Genomic DNA, 12,057 nt, shown 5'->3' on the forward strand with positions numbered 1-12,057 from the left:
TCCCCGCTAGCAGCCCCGACGGCCGCCGTGCACATGGGACTGTCACAGCCCCTCTGAGAGTCCCACCTGCTGACCGTTCTCCAGCCGTTCTCAGGCAGCCGGGACGGGGCCTCCGGACCGCAGCCTAGCGCACTGCTATGGTGCCCTCTGTTGGAAAGCACTAGAGAGAACCCACACCTCAGCTGCTGCCTGAGAGCCACAGCTCCCTGCTGTCGGGGCGGAGGGCACAGGCAGAGGCGATGGCTGCGGCGGCCGCCTTTTCCTCGGGAAACTTGGATTCCAACCACCTTCACGACCCTCTGACGCAAAGTGCACCCCAGGCCCCCGACCGTCTTCCCGACCTGCTGGAAACGGGACCGGCCTCTGCTCCCACAGCGAGCTGTCCGACAAGCCACACGCCTCCGGTTCCGGAAGCCTGAGTGGGGCCCGCAGTGAGCGCGGCGCCCAAGGCTGACGGAGCCGGCTCCGGGGGGCCCCACGCCAGGTGTCTACCCGCCCGCTGTGGGAGAAGGACTTCGCTCGCTCCAACGCTGAAGTCCTGAGAAGGGCCGGAATCAGAAGGGCACACGTGGACTGATGCTCAGGCCACCTCATCTTGGAAGGGGAAAACGCAGACCGGGTCTGGCTGGCGGAGGAGGAGGACAGAACCGATGGCAGAGGGCGAGGAGGCCTGAGGCTGGCTTACGGTCGGTACCTGTTCTGCCGGGGGGAATGGATGTGAAATAGACAATCCGCCCCAACAGGCACATGACGAGGCTGTATTTTCACCCCGGTTTCTGGTGACAGACACAAACCACTCACGCTCCTCCGCTGCGGCTCACACTGTCACAGGAAGCCCTGACGGAAATACGGCTTCCGGCGCGTGCGGGCGCAGTCATTCCCCGTGTATCACATCCCTGCGTTATTTACCGCGCGCACAGCCACCGGGTCCCTGCTTTCAGACACAGTTAACGACGAGCAAGACGCCAACAGGTAACAGAGGCCCAGGTGCGGCACACAGATGCTGGGAGATGCTCCCTGGTGCCGGCCCCAGGAGCTGACCCCCCTTTCGGGGTGACCTCCGACCTCTAGGCTCGACCTGGGGGCGCTGTGTGGAGTGCGCCAAGGCCAGGAGCAGGGCGGGGGTCGGGGGTCAGCCTGTGAAATCACATCCCTCGGGCAGGCGCCCTCCAGCCACAGCCTGAGCCACGCCCAGAGAGCGGCTGATGCTGCCAGTGGTTCTGATAACCAGTTCCTCTGCATCGACCCACACAGATCAAAGGTGGCTGCGTCTTGCACGAGCTTTCCTGGCAGCTGGGCAAACGAAGCTAGAAAACCTCCCCAGACACCATTCCCGCCACCGTCCCTCTTCCCCGAGGCGCAGCTTCCACACCAGGAAGGGGGTGGGTCCACGGCGGGTGGTCAGTCTCTCGGGGGGAGGGACAGGGCGGCAGCCTGGGCAGGCTGCATGGGCCATGGCCCTGGGGGCTGTGGTCCCGGGGCTGTAGCTGGCTCTGGGCGGCGCCCAGCTGTTCCCATGGACGCCGACGCTTCCCTCCTGGGCGGTGGCCCTCCTGTCCCCGGTGCCCCCTCCCATCCCCGTATGACACACTAGGACAGGACGACACGGCGAGAGAAGGGGACTCGCTCTGCGGTTAAAGGTGAAAATGACAAAGGGAGGTGGACACACGTCCCCAGGACACAGCAGCGTTTTTAATGTGGCGGGGCGTCCGCACAGGCTGTTACATCCCTCCGACAGGCTGTTACATCGACGTGTCCCTCACACACTCACTCCTGCCGCCGACGCTCAGTCTCGGCCGGCGGGCTCGGAGCCGCTGCTGCCCCTCAGGGCCCCGCGCCAGGTCCGGGCCAGACGGGAGCCCCCTGCACGGGCCGGGGTGCCCGCCAGGCTGCCCTCGTGGTCCAGAAGCCACTCCTTCACGGCCAGCCCCCCGGAGTAGTTGCCCACGGCGCCGCTGCTGCAGACCACTCGGTGGCACGGGACGAGGATGGGGACCTGGAAGACAGAGGTGGCCCCGTCAGCCTGGGCTGCAGGCCAGGGAGGTCCTGGGGCTCCTGACGAGAGGCTGAGCAGTGACCTGGGGCTGCCACTGGGGCCCACCCACGTGTGACCTCGGTCTCAGCACCACTCCCCGGCCTTTGGGGTCTCCACGGGGGCGGGGGAAGGGGTGGGTGCAATCCCCGAGGGGAACGTGCGGCATCCTCCAGCCAGTCCCTGTGCACCGGGATTTGGGAGGGGAGATTTAGTTTCATTTGGTGAGAGAGTCACAAAGTGCACTTACAAAATTTAGAATTACACTCCAAGTCATGGGGTGGTGCATGCCGTTCCCAAACCTCTGAGAAGTAACAGAGAGCTCACACCCGGGAGGTGCCCTCGAGCTCTGGCACCCCCAGCCCCCCCTCAGCTCCTCGCTGCCCTTCAGCCTCGCCCTGCCCCTCTCTGTGCACTCACTATGGCGGCCATCGGGGCTGCCGGCGGGGAGCAGGCCGCCCTGTGACACGGTCAGACCCCGACGCTCCAGATGCCCCACGCTACCCCGTGCTCTGTGCGGAGCCCCCTCCCCCTCCTCCGCCCCCCCCAGGAGGACAGCGTGGCTCTGACACGGGGAGCCTCGCACTCTGATCGCCACGTGCCCCTCCGTGAGCACACGGGGGGGGGGAGGGGGGCTGCCAGGCCCTGAAGGTGAGGGTTCGCGGGCTCCAGGTCCTGCCCACTGCCCACCCCCTCGGCTGCAGCGCAGCAGAGAGAAGGTCGTCTGCACCCCGACCTCCACGCTCCACCTCCGAAGCCGGCGAACCGGACACGACGGCCAGCCACTGACAGCTGAGTGCCCAGAGGCGGCGCTGAGCCACCCGCTGGATCTCCTCACGGTGTCGGGCGCCGCCGCTCCCTGGGCCGTTCCTGCCTCGGCATCGCTGGAGACCCTTCACTGAGCACGGAGCACGGAGCCCGGCCACCGGCTGGGCCCCGGGCCACCTCAGCCCGCCGCACAAACCACCTGCCCGAGGGTGGGCTCCGTGGGCCCCGAGCTGCCCCGGCCCCGGCGGGTCGCATGGGCCTGGTGCCCGTCCCGGACGTGGTGCTCACGGGCCACCGGAGCGCGTGCTCTGCGCCCGCAGCGGCGCCCCTGACATCCTGTGCTCCAACAGGCCGGGCGGCTGCCACTCTCCGGTCGAATCCAGTCCCTGGCCCAAGCTCAGTCACATGGCTGTGTAGGGGCAAAGAAGGATTCCTGTCCGCAGGGTGGAGTCCGACCCTCACCCCCCTCACCGGGCCTGGGGGGCCTGGCCATTCCTGGCACAGAGTAGGAGTCCCCATTCCCACGAGAAGTTCGGGTTGCCATGGTAACGCGCGCAGCCTCAGCCCGGACCTCCTGTCCCGTGCAGTTTCACGGAGCGAGAAGCCTGGGCCCGCACACGGCCCACAGTCCCACCTCCCGGAGGGAGCGGACGGCTAAGAACGGACAGCCACTCGGACTGCGGGCTCTCATCCGGTGGCCCGGTCTCCCGGATCACTGCCTGGAGGGCGCGGGGAGACCCAATGCCACTCAGGTTTCTGACTGGTGAAGAGGGAGGCATCTCGTTCAGTTTGGTTCTGCCAACATTTAGGCTCCGGTTCAAGCCTCTCACCTGAGGGATCTCACATGTGACCTTCGCGCTCCTCCCCCGCCCCCAACAAGCTACGCGATGATCAACGTGTGTAACACGAACCCGGCGCTCCCGCTGCGTGTCACACAGATAACAGGACGGCCGGAGGGGAAGGACCGTCGGCTATAATGAAGCCATGACCAGGCTGGGCCGCGCCTGCAGTGACAAGAACAGGCGAGTGACCAAACACGCGCCGTGGCGCACCGGCGAGGGGGACGCTGCTCCCGCTCCCGTTAATGCTGTGGCAGGTTTCACGCTATTAACGTGATGGAACCTGCTGAAATGCATCGGGGCCCTAAGGACATGGCAAAGGAGCCGGGCCCTCCACGCCTTCGCCTTCGATGACTGTGCTGCATAAAATGTAATTTTTATCAATAACCAAGCGGCTCATAACATGGCAGCTGCCCTGGAACCTTCACGCTGTGAAATCTAATTCATCCAACGCGCGGATCCATCACTTACACGGGCCCGCTCTCAAACGCTGTAAAACTTCCAAACCCGGAGATTTGTCTCCAACAAAAACAACACGGAGGGGCCTTTCGGTCGATAGGGAATCCCTCTGATTCGGGGCCGGCTGATATTTCCTCCAGCCTCGCCTTTGTTCTCCGGGCAGCGGCCCACAGGGGAAGGGTTGTTTTCACTCGCGGCCTCATCAATACCTAAATCCTGGTGAACAAGTGACACCGAGAAGCTGTAATCAATAGCTCCCTGTGCGTTTTTTTCTTCTGGTCAAATGGCTCAGCCCCGCTGACAGCCCTGACACTTAGAACATGATGCTAAATCTTTATCAACAGCGTTGGGGTGACTGGCAGAGCACGGCTCGGGGTCATTAACGCTCGTGGCAATCTGTGAATAAACTAACTCCTTGGAAGGCGTTTTGTTTAGAAGAAGGTGGGAGACTCTCTGTGCACCGCATCGATTGCCTTTGAACTGCATTAAGCAAATTCCGTCTGTGGATGAGCGGTGGTGCTCGTGGGGGAGGGGGGCAGGCCTCTCCAGTCCAATCCACCGGGAAACGGGCCCGCCTCCGCGCTGGGGCGGGGAGAGCCTTCCGGAAGGCTGCCGCACCGTCTTCCCCAGGCTGGCGAGTGCCTCAAGGAACACTCTGGAAAAACCCAAGTGTCTGGGATAGGACGAAACGCCCACCCAGCGAAAAGCACGCCTTCCCCTGGCAAGGAAGGGCAGTGATGCCCAACGTGCCGCGCTCCTGCGAGCCACCGGAGGACGCACGCGCCACGTGCTTCCCACACGCCCGGTCCATGGCCACCCCCCCCCCCCCCCCCCCCCGCCCCTCGGAGCGCTCACTGCTCCTTCAGCCTGAACGGAGGCGGATCCAGGGAGCAGGTCTCCACGACACGGACACGCTGTCTGTGCCGGAGCCCGCCGGCGGCACCAAGGGAGGGACACAGTCACGCGGGACGTCCACGCCAGGCACGTCCAGCCCCGGACCAGCACCGCTTTCTCCCGTGGGTCAGAGTCACCTCCTGGACGCCCCGGCCCATTCTAAGGAGGTTTCCATCACTTTACAGAGACCCTGTGAGGACTGTCCGGCTCCCGTCACGCTGAAGTGCCGCCGGCCACATACACGGACACGCCTGCGCCCCAGCTGGCGGCCCCGCTCAGGTCCCGCAGCTGCTGGCGCCCAGGCGGCCTCGCCGTCAGGTGGGTGAGGCGCCCGATGGGGGGGCCACAGAGGCTCCTGCCAGCCGGAGTCTCCACCGGCTGGACTCGGGCATGCCACGGGAGGCCCACACGAGGACTCTGTGGACACGAGAGCCTTAAGCCCCGTGGATCCCGTTTTATAAATTTCAGCGGCTGAGGCCGTACTTGCAGAGAGACAGTCATAGAGATTAATAGCAGGAGGCAGGCGTCGCGCTGGTTGCACGACAATAAATGTTCCTGAATATTGCCACGAGCGCGATCGCTGAAGCGCCACGCGTCCCCGCCGCAGAGGCAGCGAGGCTCCTCATTTGTACCCGTCGGTTAGAGCCGGTTTCCGCGCCAGGTGCGGGCCGTGCATGTGCGCACCTGGGCACCCAGCCGGGCAGCAGTTCACCCACGGGGCCTGGGCAGCGGAACCTCCCGGAACAGGGCGGGGACGGGTGAAGGGAGCATCCCCCGCCGAGGGCCATGTCTGCAGGGACGCAGGAAGCGGCGCAAAAACCCCGTCAGCTTCCGACGTCCCTCTCGCCGTGACAGCACAGGGTCCGGGTGGCCTTTTCAGCTAGAGCAACATCGACCCGTCCCAACCCGGGAGAGGATGGGGACCTTCCAAAGGGGACATGCCTTTAAGCTTTATTGGCAAACGTAACAACCATATTCCCAACTTAATTGGGAATCATGCCGTACGCTCCATACACACGCGGCCCTCTGCGTGGCAGGATGCACCTAACGACAGGCCGGCACCAGCAATGACAGACAGCGGTGCACACGGCACCCTTGTCCCCGAGAGCTCTGGACACAGGGACACGGGAAGCATGGGGGACATGGGAAACATGGGAGACACGGGAAGCATGGGAGACACGGGAAGCATGGGGGACACGGGAAGCATGGGAGACATGGGAGGGGATGCGGTGCGTCCCCACAGCACACATTGTTCCAGACCAGGGGTCCTCAAACTTTTTACACAGGGGGCCAGTTCACTGTCCCTCAGACCGTTGGAGGGCCGGACTATAGTTTAAAAAAAACTATGACCAAATTCCTATGCACACTGCACATATCTTATTTTGAAGTAAAAAAACAAAACGGCAAAAACACCTGCATGTGGCCCGCGGGCCGTAGTCTGAGGACGCCTGCTCCAGACGACTCGGGCACTTTCACGTGGCGCGGCCTTTGGCCGAGCAGACGTACGTTAACACAGTGCAACCCGCTGCGAACTGCCAGGAGATGCCTGTCAGAGCGCACCCAGGCCGCTCGGTGCGGAAGGCTAGGTAACTGCCGCCTCCCAGATGCCGGCTCTGCCTGGGGCGGGGTGCAGCCGGCTGTGGCGTGCTGACGCCTGCCTGTCCCCGGTGAGCAGGGAGGAAAATAGTCTTGAAAATAGCAAAGCCACACGATTTTTCAGAAAGTGGGTCTGATTCAGTTATTTCCCATCCCGTGACTCAGGGATGCTATTTGCTCTGCCTGGTCAGACGGCATTCTTCTGTCGTATCAGAGACTTCTCCGAGGCTGCAGGGAGAAGCCGCTGCCGATGTGACAGCGTGTCCTGCCGGTCCTGCAAGGCCGTGAGGGAGGGCAATTCCAGGGCCTCATACAGTCGAGCGGGGTCTCCGGAGGGCTGAGCCGTCAGGCAGGCCGGGAGCCCATCCTGCCCACACCCAGGCCCACGTCACGGCCTCTCCCCTCACTTGTGCTGGCTTCCTTCCTGCGACTGGACAGCGGCTGGCCCGTGTGTGACCAGATGGGGACCAGAGGTGCCCTCTGTCGTCCTGGGCACGACAGGCACAGCCACCTACGCCGCGGCCCCTCCTCTGGAGAAGACGGCCTCACATGGTCTGTGAGCCTTGCCCTCGGCCAAACCCGACGTCAGGCACCCAGGAGGGACAGGACGTGAAGGAATTTGGGGGCAGCCACGCCCAGATCCAGCCAGTCGCCCAGGTCAGAGTTTAGCCATCCCTAGTGGTCAGGCCCAGGAGGGCTGGACCTCGTAACAGAGATGCCCTGGGGAGCCGGACCCGGCACATGAACCTTCTAGAATGCGAGAAACTGGAAGGGGCCATTCACTCTGCTTTGTCTCCTACTGGAACCGGCAGCTGGGAGAGGTGGCTCACACGGGCACCCAGGACGCCCGCTATTGAACGAATGAAGGGATGTCTGCTCGCCCCTTCGCCAGGCCCCGTCCCCGTGTGCTCCCTGCGCAGGGCTCCTGTGGTCCTCACACACGGAGGAAGGGGCTTTCAGAGGCGTGTGGGATGCTTCATCACCACCTCCCCCACAACAGGGGATCCCAACCCACGGGCGCTGCCCACGTCTCTTCCGAGGTCCCCGTCACAAATGCTTCCTGTCCACGCCCCACAGCACAGGCTGCCTGGGGTACATGCTCCCATCAAATGACACGGCCCCAGAGCGGTGCCCAGGCCCACCCACCAACCCCATCTCCGCGGTCACCCCGACTTACAGGATTGCTTCTCATCGCTCCGCCCACCGCCCGCGCGGCCTTGGGGTTGCCTGCCAGGGCCGCTAATTGCTGGTAAGAAACCACTTCTCCGAATTTCACAGCCTCCAGCAGCTTCCATAACACCTGTCTGGTGAACGAGTCTGGAAGAAGAATGCAGAAAGATGTTACTGGGACAATCGGCTCCCACAGCTCTGATAAAAACAGCTGCCAGTCCCCACACGGAAATGCATCGGCACAAACAGAGGTGCTACACCCAATTAAAACACGGCCTGCACGCGGGCTCCTGGCACCAGGAATGTGCGTGAGGCAGGGCACAGAGCGGCTGGCTCCTTCCAGGGGTCCCAGACCACGCATCCCAGAGTTGCGGCCTCTTCCCGTCTTCCCCGTTCCTGCCTGATGCTCCCTCGGTCACAGGCCTCTATGACTGAGCACGCGGTCCAGCTCCTCAGCACAGAAGGCCCCGCCGGCCCACCGGCCTGGAGAGCTCATTGGCACTGCTGGTTCATTCCCCACTTCGGCCAGAAGGAAAGAGAAGCCCCGGCCCGGCTGGGCGGTCATGCTGGCCACCACATTCGGCAGCAAGCCGACTCAATGCCAAACCGCAGACCCCAGTCGGCAGTGACCTTGGCTACAGGCACCTGTAGTGAGCAGGGCTGCAGGATAAAAGAACGAACGTCATTCTTGCTTTAACTGCAGCTCCCCACGCGCTGAGGATGAACAGGTGAACACGAGAGCTCCCCGCCTCCCCGGTATGAGAGCGTCTCTGGTGCGGAGTTTGCGGGAGGAAGCCCGGGGCTGAGGACAGTCTGGATGATGTCTATTGTCCTTCTGCAGGGGACATGGCTCGGAGGGCCGGGCACGCTGGGAGGGCTGGACACGGGGTAGCTGCATCCCCACGGTAGAGCACTGAGACCTCCGTGGCAGGAGGTCCCCATGGCACCAACAAAGGGGAGGATTCGCTGGCAGGAGCAGTGCCCCAACCGCGCCTGTGACGGCACTCATTACACTCCGTGCCAAGCTGGCCAAGTGCAATTTGGTTCTTAAAGGAAACACACCCTTCCATGTACGTTAAATAATAAAAATCACTTCTTAACCGAAGGGAAGGATAATCACGTCGCCGGGAAAAATCTGTTTGGTCTTTATTATAACATTAAGCAAATTAAACATCAGCATAATCCAGGTGATACGAGAAAAGGGTCATCAAAGAAATTAACTTTGTTGTTCATTAATTTACATGGATTAGGCGAGGGCAAAAGATAGCAAGTGTGCTCCAGTTTCTTATGATATAATTTCAAACTGTACACCATTTGTGGCAGGAGGGTGACTTTGGGGTTAATCAGACTGATTTGTCCTTTTAATTGCTTTCTATTCAAAGAAAATTCATTAGATAATGTTCTCTTCAAAATTCATGAATCAATTTAACTGAAGAAACCACATTAACAGCTTGGGGTTCATTAGCACAGGCCGCTGTGTGGAGGGCCGACGGCTGGGAGGGTTTCCTGAGGCAAACAGCCTGTTTACGGTGACTTCTTCGGAAGGGGTTTGGAACCAACTGTTCCTCATGGTGGCGGTGGCTGTTGTTCCCTCACTGGAAAAACGTGGAGGACAAGAGGCCAGGAGGCTGAGGAGAGAGTCGGGGGCAGTGGCCGTGGGAGCAGCAGGCCGCTCCGGGCAGGGCCCTCCGAGCACAGGGGGGCTGGCTTCTGCCTTTGCATTCTGACTCGGGGAGAGGGTGCACCCGGTTTCCCAGGAGAACGGCCTGGAACTTTGAGAGCCTGCTGAAACAGGAGGAGAGGTGTGCGTGCAACGTCTACTGCACGCAGCACAGCCCCGGCCGGCGGGGGGGGGGGGGGGGGGGGGGGGTCAGGTGGCTGGAGCATCATCCCGTGCACCCAAAGGTTGCAGGTTCCATTCACAGTCACGGCACATACCTAGGTTGTGGGTTCGATCCCTGGTAGAGGTAACCAATCAATGTTTTTTTTCCCCCCTCTCTCTCTTTCTCTTGCTCCCTTCCTCGCTCTAAACATAACCTCCTCGGGGTGAGGATTAAAAACAAACAAAAAGCCCACGGCAGCACAGAGCAGTCTGGGGGTCCGGCTCCTCTCCAGCGTCCTCAGAGCGCCAGCCCCGACGAATCCCCACCACGTCACGAGCGCCTTCTTTCCAGGGTAAAAGCGTCGGATCCTCAAACAATGACGCAGCCATGTCAGAGCACAGCGTTTTCCCAACATGCCCCGCTTCACTGTCAAGGGCAGACCATCTCTCACCCTGTTCACACCAGGCAATTATTAGGAAAAAAAGCTCGAAGAAGCAACGCTCAGCAATCAAGCACATCTTTTTAGAAATGTACCTCGAAACCCAATGTCACCCTGCAGGGAGCAAACGCATTGATGGGTTTAAGCGGCTCTCCGAGTCGGTGCCGTCAGCTCCAACCTGCGCAGAAGCAGATGCTGCAGCGGAGCCCGTTCTGGAGGAGGGGGCCACCACATTTGGAGGTTAAATATCCTTCCATAACGGAGTAAAAGCTGCTCATAAAAACTCATACACAGATATTTTCTTGAGGTTGGGGAGACCACATAAATCCTGCGGGTGGCCAAAGGGGCGCCGTGAAGGAGGATTCTTTTCTCTCCCACATGGTCCCCCAGAGAGCGGGCCGGGAACTCAGGGCTGTGTCAAGTGAAGTTCCTTCCTTCATCCTCTCCTCCTCATCCTTTCAGTGGCCTGTGCTGAGGTCCGGCTTCATGTTTGTGCTGTGGGGTCAAGAGCACCCTGACCCAGACGACGTGGCCGTTTTCATATGGTTTGGGCGCCTGTTAAAACACACCCTCTGTGACCACCCAGCCCTGCAAACACTGTTTCCTAAGTTCGCTGTCCATCCGGATTGTGCATCATCAGCCGGGAGGTGGGGACCACACTGGCCATGGGGAGATCTTGTCCTGTGTCATGGACACCATCGTTCACGTGAGCTCTTTTCATGCCACGTGTGGGAGTGGACGTCGGGCAGCCTGCACTCACACATTTGGGCTGACCCAGCCTAGCATGGCTCTGATAAGAGAGGCCTGCGGACACCACATATGAGAGGCCGGGCAGGAGAGGCCGGGCAGGGGAGGCCAGAGGTGCCAGCCAGGGGCCCAGGCAGACAGGAAACCTCTACTCACCTGGGAAAAGAGAACCAACAAATACCAAGACTGCGATGACACAGAAGCTGGAATCACCTGACCACGTTTGCCCCAGCTTTCTGAGGCACAACTGACAAATAACACTGTAGGCTATAAAGTGACGTGATGTACATCATCTGACCACTTTAAAGGATCTGGAAGAAAAATGCTACAAGAAGAGAAGAGACCCCTAAAACAAAACAAAACAAACAAAACAAAAGACACAGCATTTCAAAGAAATGTAAGTTATAAAGAAGAATCAAATGGAAATTTTAGCACTGAAAAATACAGCCACCACAATGTTAAACTGCATGGGCTTAATAGCAGAATGGAGGCGCCAGAGGAGAGAGTCAATGAAACTGAAGACAAGTCAACAGGAATTATCCAATCTAAAAAACACAGAAGCAAATGTTAAAAACAAACAAAAACCCTCCCAATGAGCCCTGAGGAAATGTGAGCCAAAGCCAAAAGGTCTAACATTTAAATTATTAGAGTTCCAAAGAAGAGGAAAATGAGTGTGGTGTAGAAAAAAAAATAGCAAAAAATTTCCAAAGTTGGCTGGAGGTATACAACTACAGATTTAAGAAGCCTAGCAAACTGCAAACAGGGCTCACCCAAAGAAATCCTATCCTAGCTATATCAAGATCAAGCTGCTGAAATCTAAACATAAAGAAAAATACCTTAAGCAACCAGAGAAAAATGCTGCACTCTTTTTAGGGGAACAATGATTTGAATGACAGCAGAATTCTCGTTAGAAGCCATGGAAGCCAGAGGAAGTGAAAAAGAACTTCCAAGTGCTAAAGGAAAAATCTAGCAACTCAGAATTCTATGTCCAGTTGAAAAAAATCCTTCAAGAATGAAGTTAGAATAATGACATTTTTAGGTAAAAACAAAGGTAATGTTTTTCTAAGCAGACCTGAGATAAAGGAATTACTACAGTGAGAAGGGAAATGATACTGGAGGGAAGCTTGGAACATCTATATGTATAAAAGCCTAAGCGACCTTTATGACCAGTTGGCCGGTCGCTATGATGCCCACTGACCACCAGGGGGCAGACGCTCAATGCAGGAGCTGCCCCCTGGTGGTCAGTGCACTCCCACAGCCAACTTCCCACGGTCCCTCCCCCTGGCCGGC

At 59.6% G+C, this 12,057-nt stretch overlaps 1 protein-coding gene across 2 annotated transcripts in view; it reads right to left on the reverse strand.

The window, feature by feature from the left end:
- Nucleotides 1-1,682: 1,682 nt before the first annotated feature.
- MGMT (O-6-methylguanine-DNA methyltransferase) overlaps nucleotides 1,683-12,057 on the reverse strand; it is a 163,079-nt gene continuing 152,704 nt past the window's right edge. For both annotated transcript variants that reach the window (XM_008156148.3, XM_054728938.1), the window contains exons 4-5: nucleotides 7,766-7,905; nucleotides 1,683-1,996 (exon numbers count right to left, since the gene is read on the reverse strand). In XM_008156148.3, coding sequence (XP_008154370.2) covers nucleotides 1,787-1,996; nucleotides 7,766-7,905 — 350 coding nt within the window. In that variant the 3' untranslated portion in view covers nucleotides 1,683-1,786. The remainder of the gene's footprint in view (nucleotides 1,997-7,765; nucleotides 7,906-12,057) is intronic.

Source organism: Eptesicus fuscus, chromosome 17 (genome assembly GCF_027574615.1).
Source record: "Eptesicus fuscus isolate TK198812 chromosome 17, DD_ASM_mEF_20220401, whole genome shotgun sequence".
Taxonomy (NCBI): Eukaryota; Metazoa; Chordata; class Mammalia; order Chiroptera; family Vespertilionidae; genus Eptesicus; species Eptesicus fuscus.